Below are 14,795 nucleotides of genomic sequence, written 5' to 3' on the forward strand. Positions count from 1 at the left end.
ATTAACAAGTTATTTAAAAAAACATTTATTTTTTCGGTTAACCGGTACATTGGTTAAAAACCGGTTATTTCTAAAAAAATCCCTAACGGATAACTAACTTACGGTTAAAAATAACCACTAATCAGTTATTCCTCAATCAGTTATTAATCGGTTACAGTTATTTAACCCGCTATTTTGTACACCTTTGTTATTTCTTGGGGAGTAAGTTAGAAAGTCACAATCTTTCTTATAATTTATGTGTTTGTACTTGTAATTTATCTTCATGTAAGTTTTTTGTTCGTTTCACAATCTTGTAGGAATTAACATGTAGGGATGGGTTAAAATGAGAATCATCTTGAGTTGTGAGAAGCGTGAGAATTAGGTTATCCAAAAGGTTTTCCGAATTTTTTTTTTCTCAAAAGTCATAAAAAATCACTTGTTTCAGCAAAAAGAAAAATTAAAAAAAAAATGTCGTATACCCACATTTACATGAGGCTTAAAAAAATATTTATCTTCGTACAATTTACATCAACGCGTAAAAAAAACTTGCATCAGTCAAAACTACCGACTCGACAATTTTTTTTACAGATGTGTCTATAATTTTTTTATCTACGTTTGTACAAAAAATTTTTTTGGCCCAACTCGCGCGAAGAAAAAAAGTTTTCTCACGGTTCTCACAACTCGTAGTGATTCTCATTTGAACCGAGCCCTTAACATGTATAACTTAAATATGACAAATGTTACTCCTCTTTATTAAAACCAATAAATCTAAACTAGGTCTTTGTCCAGATTTAAACTTGAGACGGTTCTCACAACTTGTAGTGGTTCTCATTTGAACCGAGCCCTTAACATGTATAACTTAAATATGACAAATGTTACTCCTCTTTATTAAAACCAATAAATCTAAACTAGGTCTTTGTCCAGATTTAAACTTGAGATCTCTTCTTTAAGAGACATATGCCTTTACCAAGTGTTTCGTTTATCGAATTAACAACTCTATTCAGGTTACTGATCGGACCGGTTGTCGGTTGAATCAAATAAAAAGTGTACTCCTATAGTTTTGGGCTTACTTGGGCTCATCTGTTGGCACTTATATCTTGAATAGAAATGGGCTACACCTATAAATATCAACCCAAAAGGCCACAAGTGTTCACAACTTCACATCAACATATACAAGCCATTGCGACCTAACTAAAAACGTGATTTCATGTTTAACAAATATAGTACATTTTTAATTTAAGTAAAAATAATAGTAAATTTTAGTTCTTTTGCCAAAGAATAAGAAGCTAGTTTATAACTTTTAGCTGCTAAGTTTCAACCAACATTAAAATTTAGGATGCTTCCCTCAAAATTTATTTAAACTACTTTAATCGGAGGTGTACTTTTTTTAGAACCGGGTTCGGGTTGTAAATAAAATTAGTTTGGTCAAGTTTGGTCGAAACCGGTTTGAGTCATACACCGGTTATAAAAGAAATATTCAAACCCTATATAAATCACTTGGGTCGGGTTGATCTGGGTTAACCAGTTTTTCAAACAGAATTTTTCAAATCGACAGGCTTGACTAGATCATATTAAGAAAATGGTGAAAAAAAATAAAGTCTTAAAAAATGTTACACATTTAGGGTAAAAGAAAGGAGAAGTATCCATTTGTTAGATTTTGTGACATATAAGCTTAACCCCTAGAAAGCCGAGAAATAACAAGATACGTATATTAAAGTGTTGTTCCACTAGTCATAAATACGAAAAATATTATTTGTTAACACCTTCTGGTACGTTCTTCTCAGTCTTCTTTTACATTTTCTTTCCTAAGTCCGTATTTCTAGTCTATGCACACCTATATATTTTTCTTGCCTTGTCATTGCTCCAAATTATTCAAATTATTAAATAATATATGCATTTAGCTAATTTAGTTTTCATTTAATTTAATAATTTAATCGTCATGTAATAACTTTTGCGCTGTTAACTTTTAAAAAAATGAAATATGCATATGTGTTTAATATTTTTTTCTCAACGTTCCGGCATAAATTTTATTGAAAATGTATTTGTTTTCAAACTAGACTACTTTTTCGTATCATATACTATAACGGTTGCCGGTACCATATCATGACTTTAATAAAACGGTATTAGGTGTTATGGGAATTGATACCGGTATTCATCTTTATAAATACACTAGCTTATAAACCCGTATATTACACGGATTAAATATAAAAAAAACTTAGATTGAATAATATTTTAATTTATAAGTGTTACCAACCCGTGTATTACATACGTAAAATGTAAAAAAAAATGTAAATCATTCTTCTATATAATGCTGATCAGATAGTTAAAAAAGTGTAATAATAGTATAATTTAATTATTACATTTAGTATTAGATGTCAATATCCTTTTGTTCATATCACTACTAATTTTTTGTTTTCTTTTTCTGTTCTTATATCAAGTGCTAGGATCATATCAAAATGAATCGGTACCGACTGTAATCAGATTCACTCCCACTACTTTTCTTTATATAGTATGTTTGATATTAAATACTTTAAAAGTAAAAAACACTTATTAATTGTCATTATATTATATTATACAGTGACTTTAGGTGTTTTTGTCTTTTGTTTTATTTTTTATACTTTTATCTTTTAACTTTTAGTATTGACACTTAGACCATGTGTAGTGGTGAACTAACATAATGCCCCCACCATGGGACATTATCCGACACGTGGCATCCTAGTCAGCATTAGGCCATTATAGCAAAAGAGGTGTAGTGGGGCGTTACAAACCCCTTAACTTTCTATAGATTTTGTAATCGAGTTTTACGTGTTTATTTTTATTTACAAGTGGGTATAAATTCAGGTTAATTTACGATTCGACGTTATTTTTCCTAGAAATTAGTCGGATTTTTTTTTAGAAATAAGTCGGGTCAAATATAACACGTTTTCATGCGTATTTTATGTACGCTTTTTGTTGGTCTACATTATAACGTAATTTTTTTTTTCATAATGCCACCGCAACACACGGGGCAGTTTACTAGTTAGATCACAATCCCAATCCCAATCAAAACCACCAAGTCATGTATAAGTCAACCCACTTTCATCAACACTCCATTTCCACGGTTCTTCCTCCCCATTTCTCAAGACAATCATGTTTCAAAACTGAAAACAAAAAAAAAAAAAAAAACCATTAGTCAACAAATCCTTCAAACAAGTTGCCTGAAGTTGACCATAAAATGGAGTTTTCCCACCAAACCGAAGCAACGACCAAGAAAATTTGACATTTCAAAAGTCCCACAAATAATAAGTGGACAAAAAAACAAAGGGCCCATAAATTTCAAATTCCAATCACTTTACTTTCCTCATTCCATTATAAATACACTTGGTAACACTAGTAATGATGATCATCCCATTAGTTTGAATTAAAGTGACTGATTTCACAGTTGTAACGTGTGATTTCACACTAGTAATGGAACGAGGTGAGTCGAAAGGTGGTGGGGTGGGTGTGGTGTTGAAAGGAGTTCCGGTTTATGATGGGAAGTATGTGCAATATAGTGTGCTTGGAAATTTGTTTGAGGTTTCTTCTAAGTATGTTCCTCCGATTCAACCCGTTGGTCGTGGTGCTTATGGACTTGTTTGGTAATCGCTTTTCGCTTAATTCTGGTTTGCTTAAATTTCAATGTTATTTGTTATGGTTTTGTGGATAAGTTGGTTATAGTTAAATGAATATTTAAAGTTAAACGAATTGAAGTTCGAATTACTCGAATTAATTGAATAGAGTTGTTAGAATTTTGATATTTTGAAGCGGGATGGAATTCGATTCAGATTCGAAAAATTTGATTCTAATTTTGGACTTCGAATTATATTTAAAAAGTTCAAATATGTATCCAATTCGAGTTATTATGTGATTCCATTTTTATTGAAATTTAGATGTTATTTGTTAAGGTTTAAGGATAAATTGTTCATAAATATTCAATTTATGGAAGTATTATTGAGATCTAAAAGTATTTAGAGCATGAAAATTGTTCAGATTTGTTGCCTTTTTATTGGATTTGATTTAGAAACAATTAATTAAGAATTACTGAGTTCATTAGACAATAACTTTTTGGTTAATCTTGCTTAATTTCAGTTGTGCTAAGAATTCTGAAACAAAAGAAGAGGTTGCGATAAAGAAAATAGGGAACGCGTTTGATAACAGAATTGACGCGAAGAGGACTTTACGTGAAATCAAACTCCTTTGCCATATGGATCATGAGAATGTATGTACATTTTTTCATGGATTATCATCTTCTTCTTTACTAATTTGGGCTGTTCTTTTATATATTCTTGATGATTCGCATATTGAAATAATAATTTCTCGATAATTTGCATACCGAATCTATGTAGTTAATGTGGTAAAATATTGGATATCAGTCAAGGACCGATATTTGAGATATAGATAATTTTAATATAATGCAGAATTTATATATATAGCAATTTAACACTAATAATTCAGTGATATATTGGTTATATCGTCGATAATATCGGTACTGATATTTGACACCGATATTTTACTAGAGGACCGATATGACCAAAAAAACAGATATATCACCGATATTAACTGCATAGTACCGAAGTAAAGGCTAGTCTAATTTCTCGATATTTTCCACATCGTCGAAATGTCTAATTTCTTGAACATTTGCAGATTGTCAAAATCAAGGACATCATCCGGCCACCAAACAAGGAAAAGTTTAACGACGTCTACATCGTATATGAATTAATGGATACCGACTTACATCAAATCATTCGTTCGTCACAGCCATTAACAAACGACCATTGTCAGGTAAGTTCAAAACACACCAAAAATCCTTACACCGCGACACGCCTATACTTTTTATGCTCAAATGACCCAAATAATAATCCTCCTTTTCATTGCAGTATTTTCTGTATCAGTTACTACGCGGGCTTAAATACATCCACTCAGCAAACGTGTTACACCGCGATTTAAAACCAAGCAACTTGCTCCTTGATGCAAACTGTGACCTAAAGATTTGTGACTTTGGGCTTGCTAGAACCACATCCGAAACAGATTTCATGACCGAATATGTCGTAACCAGATGGTACAGAGCCCCGGAATTACTACTTAACTGTTCAGAGTATACTGCAGCCATTGATATCTGGTCAGTTGGCTGCATTTTAATGGAAATTATTTTGAGGGAACCACTTTTTCCTGGAAAAGATTATGTTCAGCAGTTATCTCTTATAACTCAGGTACCCATCTGCCTATATATATATATTTTTTTTGTTATTAATTAATTAAATTTTAATATGGTTACCCAAAAATTGTTTGAATGCAACTTGGTTCTCCAAATGACTCAAAATTATTGTTTTTTGTTTAAATTATTTGGATTATGTTATAACTGTCTAAAAACTGGTTGAATTTTTCATCTAGCTTCTTGGTTCTCCAGATGACTTAAAATTGTAATTTTTTTGTTTAATTTAATTAAATTTAATTTCAATATATGTATTTAAAAATTTGTTTAAATGCAAGCTTCTTGAGTTATTGGTTCTTTAGATGACTCAAAATTATTTCTGTTGTTTAAATTAGGGTTGTGCATGAAACAGAAATAAATAGAATAACTGAACCAATAAAAACTAACGGTTTGGTTTTGTATTTTCTGAAACCAAATTTTACGGTTCGGTTTCGGTTTTGATTTTTTGAAAACCGAATAAACCAAACCGAACCAAATAATCGAAAGTCATTTTATTTTATTTTGTTTGTTACTGGTATTTTGGCTTATATTTTTTTTTCAATATTAAGTAATTTATAAATATTAAAAATAGTGTAACCTAAAATGTTTAGACCCAAATGTGTAATTATCAATTAATTATTAATTAACAGCAAGCCCATATTTTCAATCCCAAATTCATTATTTTGGGCTACTTTCGGCCCAAAGTTTTAAACAGAAATGATAAAACCGAAAAAACCAAAACCGTACCAATCATGAAAATCAAATACCAAAAACCGAATAACAAACATTTTCAAAACCCCAAAACCGAACCATACACACCCCTGGTTTAGTTTTGCAAATTTTAATCTAACTATCTAAAAATATTGGTTGAATGCAGCTACTTGGTTCCCCCGACGACTCAGATCTTGGGTTTCTTAGAAGCGATAACGCTCGACGGTATGTTAAACAGCTACCCCATGTCCCAAAGAAGACCTTTCAAGAAAAATTCCCACATGTGTCCCCAGTGGCTATGGATCTTGCACAAAGAATGTTGGTTTTTGATCCTGCCAAACGCATAACTGGTAAGCCTCTTAAGTTATTTTAATTTTTTAATAGGGTTAAATGCCATTTTAGTCTTTGTGGTTTGGTTAATTTTGTCAGTTTAGTCCAAAGGTTTCATTTTTCGCCTGTGGGTCCAAAAAGGTTTTACCATTGCCATTTTGTCCACTGGGTTAATTTCATCCGTTTTTTCTGTTACCGAGAAGGGTATTTCGGACATTTCATATGTAATTCTGTTAACTAGAAATGCAATTCGGCCATATAAAATGACTGATTTGCCCTTCTCGTTAATAGAAAAAATGGGTGAAGTTAACCCAGTTGACTAAAACGGCAACGGTGAAATCTTTTTGGGCCCACAAGCAAAAAATGAAACGTCTGAACTAAACTGTCAAAATGGCCCAAACCACAAGGTCTAAAATGGCATTTAACTCTTTTTAATAAAGATTTATTAAATTTAACAAAATTATTATAAAAAAAAGAAAAAAAAAACTCTTATAATAATTATGTAACATCTTGTTTTTAGTGGAGGAAGCATTAAACCATCCAATGGTGAGAAATCTTCATGAGATCAATGAGGAACCCACATGTCCATCACCTTTTGTGTTTGATTTTGAACAAGCCTCTTTAAGTGAAGATGATGTGAAACAACTTATTTGGAAAGAGTCTTTGAAATTTAATCCTGAAAATGGTTTAAGCATTCAATAAACCAAATGAGTTTTTATGTTTTCATATAGATCTTTACATGTATTGATCGTTTATGTTTGTGTGGATTCTTGATTTATTAATTTTCTGTATAATAACAATAGTAAAATGTATGTGTATCATAGGAACCGGTTTATTACGACTATACATATGAGTTGAAGTGTTGAACTTTTACAAATATCACTGGACTTGCAGCCGGTTCGGTTTGATAATTTTTTTTTTCCAGTTTCATTTAATTTGTAGATGTTGGGATTTTAATTCAACTAGTCTTAAGCCTCCCGCGATGCAGTTACAAAGCGTAAAATTGTGCTACTAGAGTTGCGCCGGGGGTGGGGGTTGTGTAAAACCATGCTAAGTAACAACTGAACAACGGCTAAAACCGGGAAAAAACATAAAATAAAAACATGAATTTCTAACACGACGTAAAATGTAGACGAATTCGAATTTATATCGACATGCATTAGAAAGTCGAAGGGGTAAAAAACATGAGACCAAATGTGACGACCATATCATGCTAAGTAGTAGCTGAATGACAACCAAATTCGAAATAAAAAACGTAAAACAAAAACTAATTTTGCTTTTGTGATAATTTTATAAAAACAAAAGTTTTATTATAAAAATTGAAAAACCTTAAAGTTTAGTATGCAAATTAGAGTAAACTGCAATTTTACCCCCTGAGGTTAGGGGTCATTGGCATGTCTACCCCCCTAAGGAAATAATTGCAATTTTACCCCCCACTGTTTGGGGTTATGTCGCACTTTTACCCCCCGGACCAAGTTTCCGTTAGATGTTAGTGACTTCTGTTAATGGTCAAAGGGCAATTAGGTAATTTCGCTTTAGTGTTGACCTGCAACCTCATTTAATCACCAATTCATCACTTTGAAACCCTGAAGTAAACCTAAATCGAAATAGAAGACCTCTGCACCGGTGATCAGGCATTCTTCAACAATTACAGCAGATAAGAAGTCTGTTACGAGCATGGATCTTCGATTGTGGAAGATACGAGCTGAAGATCAGTATTTCGAACAGGGTGAAATGTACTGTAAGTGACATGCAAGCTCAAAGGGGTCTGAATTAGGTAAAAGTTTAGCTTTTCTCTGTGTTAATTTGTTGTTGATTTGTGTTTACAGGAGAAACCCCATCTCAATTTACCATTAAAATTCACCATGGAGGTAGTTTTGTAGAAAACCCAAATAGGAGATACCTTGGTGGGAAGATGAACTACATTGATCATGTAGATTGTAGAGTGTTGAATACTGATGTTTTAAAGGAGATGGTTAAGAAATTAGGATACGATGATGGTTTGTTTTTCTGCATTCATTACAAGGAACCGTACTGTTCGTTGGATTTTGGTCTTAGGACATTAAAATGTGATGCTGACTTACTAGGGGTCTTTGCTAATGTGCGTCAAGGAGCCAACATGATAGACATGTATGTTGAACACGGGATGTCAACAATATTGGAAAATACAAGTGAAGGTCCTGTAGGGGCATGTAAAGCAATTGTTCCAGCATCATTTACAATAAATAATCAGAATCATAGTATGAATGAAGATGAAGAAGAGAGTGAAGGAAGTGATCCTGATTATGAGTATGTTGAGGAAGATAACTTGGTTTATGAAATAGAGGTGGATATGCAGAGGTTCAGGGCTAATGTTGATTTTACTAGGGAAGAGCTGGATGGTTCAAGTGATGGGGATCATGATGATGACAGAAGCGAAGAAGGTCATGTGCCTGTAGACCTGGAGGATTTTGAAAGTGGATCGGATGAAAATTTAACCCTTAGAGATAAGGTTGCCAGGAAGATAAGGAGGAGAAACAAGAGTGCTTCAAAAGGTCCAAATGATCTGCCATTCTATATTGGTCAGCTTATTGATGACAAGAAAAAGATGAATCAGATGGTGAAAGATTATGCTCTTAAGGCAAGGAGGGATGTGTTTATTCTAAAAAATGAATTGTTAAGGTATATGGTAGTATGTTTTGGAAGCAATCCACCACTACTTGGTCCTGTAAAAAGAAAGGGAGAAGAGGGGCAAAATAGTAAATGCACCAAAGTAGGGCAAAAATACAAGCACCTTAAAAGGCATACCAAGCCCACATGTCCTTGGGCAGTTCACATCTCAAGGAACATAGATAAGGATAAGTGGTGTGTGAAGACCATTCATAATCAACACAATTGTTTGACAACAAGGGACGTTTCTTTGTATACAATGAGTTCGATTTCCAAAGAGATCCAACCTATGATTGAAAGCAATCCAGACATGCCAATTCAAGCAATCCAAAGTCAACTGCTTCGGAAGCATCAACTTGAAATATCACTACATAAGGTCTTCAGAGCCAAAAGGATAGCAACTACGAAGATCTATGGTGATTACCAAGAACAGTATGGTCTGCTAAGGTCATACTGTGATGAACTTCTAAAAGCCAACCCAGGTAGTACAATTTAAATTGATGTGGAGCCATGTGGGAACTCAGCTAGTCCTACAAGGCAGTTTCGGAGGGTTTATTTTTGTTTTGCCTCTATGATGAGAGGATTTAAGATGATTGGAAGACCATTGCTGGGTATGGATGGTTGTTTCATGAAAGGTCCATTTCGTGGACAGATCTTGAGTGCTGTAGGTATTGATGGGAACAATAGCATATATCCAGTTTGTTATGCCCTTGTTGAGGCAGAAACAACACAAACCTGGAAATGGTTTTTGCAACTGTTGAGAGATGACCTAGGGTGTACGGTTAACTCTTGTTTCACCTTCATCAGTGACAGACAAAAGGTAATAAGTTGTTAAGGTCATATTGTCATAATTAAAACATTGCAAAAAAATTTTGTAGCAAAATATTGTCATTAATTGCATTTTGTATCACAGGGTCTGATTCCAGCTATGCTAGCTGTTTTTCCTAATGCTGAGCACAGATTTTGTTTGAGGCACATTCATGAGAACATGAAATCCAAGTGGCGTGGAGATCTTTACAAGAATTTGCTTTGGTCAGCCGGAAGGAAGACATCTATTCCATACTTTAACAAAGCTATGGAAGAAATTAAGACAACAGAATGAGCTATGTATGACTGGCTGAATGAGATCCCATTCACCGCTTGGTCAAGAGCATATTTTTCTGGAAGAGCTAAATGTGACATGTTGCTGAACAACATATGTGAGGTTTTTAACAGACAAATCGTAGGAGCAAGGGACAAGCCGATTATCACATGCCTAGAATTCATTCGGGAGTACATGACCAAGAGAATAGTGAATGTCAAGAAATTACAAGCAAAGTGTATGGGGCCACTCACTCCTCATGCCACTGAGGTCTTCGATGAGATCAAGAAACAGGCTGCTGAAATGTCTGTTTTAATGGTTGATTCGGACAAGTATCAAGTCACAGGTCCGAGATCACAGTGTGTTGTGAATGTTAAAAATAAAACTTGTGCATGCAGGAAGTGGGATTTGACAGGGATGCCTTGCAAACATGCAGTTGCAGCCATATGGGATATGTCAAGGAATAGCATTGATGCTGGCATACCAGAAGAATGGGTGGATGAAGTGTATTGGCTGTCAACATGGAAGAAATTTTATTACAATGTCATAGAGCCAATCAACGGGCCGGAGATGTGGACTCCTTCAGAGTGTCCAACAACACTCATCCCACCAAAGCATCATACACAAGTTGGAAGGCCAAAGAATAAAAGAAAGAAGGCATATGGTGAAAAAGAGCTTGAGCAGGAGTTCGACAAAGGAAGTAAAATGAACAGAAAGGGTAGTAGCATCAAGTGTGGTAAATGTGGGAATATGGGTCACAATGTCAGGAGCTGCAAAGGACAAGGGGCTGAACAATCCATTGCTTCACAGGAATCACACACTGCCACTCAAGGTGCACCAGTTTACAATCTTGATGAGTGATGGATGGTTTGTAAGTTTAGACTATGTTTGTTTGTTTGTCAAGTTCGTTCAAGATAATGTTTGGTTTGTACCTTTATGTTTCGTTTGTTCAAGACAATCTTAGGTTTCTACCTTTATGTATGGTTTGTTCAAGACAATGTTAGGTTTGTCAACTTTGGTTTGTACCTTTATGTATGGTTTGTTAAGTTTGTATTTTGGGTTCTATACAAATATGGCTGCATGTTGGTTTACAATCATGCTGTTTGGCTGCTTTAGTACAAATAAGAGGCAGAAACTGAATCGATTACATTACATTGCAACATTTAGTACAAATAAGAGGTCCAACATACAAACTTAAAACCAAACAAAATCTAGCCTATTTCCAGTGACAATCATCCAAACAAGACCAATCCGAATCAGAACCATGCTCCCCTTCATATGGGTCAAAGTACCAATCATCATCTTCATCCCAATATGTGTAATCCCATGCATGTTCCAGCACTTCAGGGTCAAAATCCTTTGTCGGATCTCCGAATATCTTTTCATAAAGTTTCTTGCTCCATGTAAGGTCTGAGTATCTCAGACTCTTGATCCTCAAAGTAGACATAACTGTCTGGTTCTTCAGCTGCAACGACGTCTTCATCCTTACCAACATCTTTCTCATTGTCAACATCCTTACCTACAGAATTACAACCAGTCTACAAAACAAACATATAATAAGAACCATTGCATCACAAAGTATAATTAACCGAAAACAGTAGAACAATCATCTCTTAAAGTACATCAATTCAGACTCTTGTCCACATTAAACTACTTAACCAAAAACAGTAGAACAATTAACACCCAAGTAATCACAAAGTACATCTTCAGTTTCAACACATCTCCATTCTTGTACCGACCCAACTGTTCTTTGCACTTAGCCAACTCATCAATTAAACCAGGCATTACCTCTCCGCAAACCGGACATCCCTGTTCTTCACCTTTGTCAGCCCATCTTAGGAATCCACATCCTCCAACCTATTATCGGACATCATAAGAAAGACTTTCCAACAAAGTTAAGATTCAATAAGCATAAAATAGAAGAAACTTACACATCGAATATACCAACGACCAGGATTAGCTTTCGATTCTGACTGTTTCATCACTGTTTTCGCACCACATGAACATATGATGTCTGAATGTTGAGTTTTGCCCTTCAATCGAAGCACAGATTACGAAGATGAAGACATGTTCAGGGCACTGATCAGAGGGCAAAGAATTGAGGGCAGTGAATTGAGGGATTGAGGGCAGTGATTGAGGGATTGAGGGCAGAACGTTAGCGATTTAGGGCAGGATGAGGATACAACCTATTAATGGGGAAGATGAAGGGTAGTTTGGACTTTTCACTACAAACTAACGGTAACAATAACGGAAACTTGGTCCGGGGGGTAAAAGTGCGACATAACCCCAAACAGTGGGGGGTAAAATTGCAATTATTTCCTTAGGGGGGGTAGACATGCCAATGACCCGTAACATCAGGGGGTAAAATTGCAGTTTACTCTGCAAATTATTATCCTTATATTAAAAAACAAATGATTTGAACAGTAAACTTTATATATTCAATTAAAAAAATGAAAATCAAACAATAAATCACGGCAATAAGGTATCAAATTTATCAAACCGGGTATATTTTCATTACCGAATCCGTATCAACTTTTGAGTATCGACTTTTGACATTCTCGGTTTCAGTTCGGCACCGATATTCAACGGTTTTTACCCTTAAATACCGGTACCGACCGGCACCGAACCGTACCGGTACCGAACCGTACCGTACCAGGTATATTCGGTACCGGTACCCACTTTTGGGGATTTTCGGTAACGGTATTTTCGTTACCGGTTGGTACCGAGCTCATCAAATCCTGTAGCAATGTAGCAACGCAAGTAATTGCATCAGTTTAGATTATTTGTCATACATAATCCAATGAATAGTAACACTATCAAGGGGATGAGCAAATGGTATCGGGTAGCGGTACTGGTATCAAATTTACCAAATCGGGTATATTTTCGGTACTGAATCCGTATCGACTTTTGTCATTTTCGGTATCGGTTCGGCACCGGTATTCACCGATTTTTACCCTCAAATACCGGTACCGTAACAGTACCGACCGGGACCGAACCGTACCGTACCAGGTATAATCGGTACCGGTACCCACTTTTAGGGATTTTCGGTAACGGTATTTTCGGTACCGGTTGGTACCGAGCTTATCAAATCCTGTAGCAACGGAAGTAATTGCATCGTATAGATTACTTTTCATACACACTGTAAGTAAACTGTATTTTGTTTGATTGAGGTTTTATATACACAACAACTTATTTTGTTTTCTTTTTTGTCCTTTCCTATAATGAATGAATTGTAGCATGTAAAATTAACTTGGATATTTAGATTATTGATGAGCAAATCGTATCAAATCCTATCCTGTAATCAAGCCGGTATCGTATCAGTAGCAAATTTACTATATCAATCATTTTCGGTACCAATTTTGTACCCACCTTTTGGTGTTTTTAGAATCGTTAATTTCGGTTCGACACCGGTCTAGCACCATACCTGTATTTACTGATTTTTAACTTCAAATACCATACCATACCATATCGTATCGTACCGAACATTTTCGGTGCAGGTACCTAATTTCGATGATTTTCCGGATCGGTACTCTCGGTGTCGTTACCGGTAACGAGCTCATCCATATTTTAACATCTTAGCACCGTAATAACTAAACTGAAAACAACTGAATTTCCAACATGTAGGACGTGTGGGGTCCTATTATTATATATTAGTTTATTTAGAATCGCTTTTTTTGGGGACAGAGTGACTATCGTTACCACGTCATTGTTATTTATGTTTTGATTTTCGGTATCTGCTTGCCGTTGCCGACACGCGTTTTGCAGACATTAGGTCCCCGCCGTAACGCGCGGGCGGAAAATCAACTAGTAACAATAAAATAAAAAAATCACGCACACAAAAGACAAAGAAAGTAACTATTCCTCCAAATATTATTAAAAAATAGAAAACTTTAAAGTTTACAATGAAAAAAAACCCAGTGACACATACACACATCGAGTTGGGGGGTTTCACTCAGTGGTGGAACTAGCCCAAAAGGTTAAGGTATCCTATTTTTTTTTAGAATCAGAGGTATCCTTTATATAACGGAAACGAAACTGAGTAGTATTTTTATACTACGGAAATAGAGTTAAGGGGTATTTTTACACTATGTAGACGAGGTTGAGGGGTAGCACGTGCTACCCCTACTAACACTTTAAGTCCGCCCATGGTTTCACTGGAAGCAGCCTCTCTATTCCTACGGGGTAGTGGTAAGACCGTCTACATCTTACCCTCCCCAGACTCTACCTTAGTTTTGCTATAGGTGAGATTTACTGAGTATGATGATGATGATGATGATGATGATGATGATCATGATATATACACACACAATAGTCCTTAATGTGCGATATGTACACGAGTAAATTACGTATGTTATAAAACCCAAACCCTAATCATGGATGAACAAAAAACCATAATCACGCATGATGACTATAATCATGCATGTGGTCTCTAAAAGAACAACAAATTCATGCATGAGGAAACCCTAAACACACATTTTATAATTATAATTACACACGTTATGCGTACGCATCGCACGTAAAGAACTATTGTATTTGAAACTATTTCTAGAATGTGAGTTTTTATAACTCTACTTGAAATATATTGATATTATTAGCTTAGATATACATTCCAAGTTTATTTGATCTCTTTCATTTTTTAAGTTGTTAATTCATTATTTTATAATTTTTGAAGAAGACAATGTAATTTTTCAATAGCCGCTCAAACATTAATATTTATAAAACTACTAGGCCGAACGATGTGGGGGTCGGCTCGGACCGTCGTTGAGCGTCCTGGACCGTTCACACCGCCCCACCTGCTCCATCTCGTCCCATTGTCCCTTGGAAGCCGCTCGCGAC

General features: G+C 35.2%; 3 protein-coding genes across 3 annotated transcripts; all 3 read left to right on the forward strand.

Annotated features, from left to right (window-relative positions):
• Positions 1-3,343: 3,343 nt before the first annotated feature.
• On the forward strand, positions 3,344-7,108 carry LOC110873355 (mitogen-activated protein kinase homolog NTF6). Its single transcript, XM_022122272.2, has 6 exons — positions 3,344-3,596; positions 4,087-4,216; positions 4,642-4,779; positions 4,875-5,207; positions 6,066-6,249; positions 6,750-7,108. Exons 1-6 carry the CDS (start codon positions 3,427-3,429, stop codon positions 6,929-6,931), a joined length of 1,137 nt encoding a protein of 378 aa, XP_021977964.1. The 5' UTR covers positions 3,344-3,426; the 3' UTR covers positions 6,932-7,108.
• A 127-nt stretch (positions 7,109-7,235) lies between these two features.
• On the forward strand, positions 7,236-11,011 carry LOC110870309. Its single transcript, XM_035976720.1, has 2 exons — positions 7,236-9,698; positions 9,792-11,011. The coding sequence occupies exon 1, from the start codon at positions 8,145-8,147 to the stop codon at positions 9,372-9,374; it is 1,230 nt and encodes a 409-aa protein (XP_035832613.1). The 5' UTR covers positions 7,236-8,144; the 3' UTR covers positions 9,375-9,698; positions 9,792-11,011.
• On the forward strand, positions 9,984-10,820 carry LOC110870308. The gene has a single exon (XM_022119495.1). The coding sequence runs from the start codon at positions 9,984-9,986 to the stop codon at positions 10,818-10,820; it is 837 nt and encodes a 278-aa protein (XP_021975187.1).
• Positions 11,012-14,795: the final 3,784 nt, after the last annotated feature.

The sequence above is a fragment of the Helianthus annuus genome, chromosome 8, assembly GCF_002127325.2.
Source record: "Helianthus annuus cultivar XRQ/B chromosome 8, HanXRQr2.0-SUNRISE, whole genome shotgun sequence".
NCBI lineage: Eukaryota > Viridiplantae > Streptophyta > Magnoliopsida > Asterales > Asteraceae > Helianthus > Helianthus annuus.

Excerpts from the sequence above, each read along its gene's own strand:
- LOC110873355 (XM_022122272.2), top strand. The coding sequence starts at position 3,427 with ATGGAACGAGGTGAGTCGAAAGGTGGTGGGGTGGGTGTGGTGTTGAAA. Across the intron at positions 4,780-4,874 it reads TAACAAACGACCATTGTCAG|TATTTTCTGTATCAGTTACT; the intron begins GTAAGTTCAAAA and ends TTTTCATTGCAG. Across the intron at positions 6,250-6,749 it reads TCCTGCCAAACGCATAACTG|TGGAGGAAGCATTAAACCAT; the intron begins GTAAGCCTCTTA and ends TCTTGTTTTTAG.
- LOC110870308 (XM_022119495.1), top strand. The coding sequence starts at position 9,984 with ATGTATGACTGGCTGAATGAGATCCCATTCACCGCTTGGTCAAGAGCA.
- LOC110870309 (XM_035976720.1), top strand. The coding sequence starts at position 8,145 with ATGAACTACATTGATCATGTAGATTGTAGAGTGTTGAATACTGATGTT.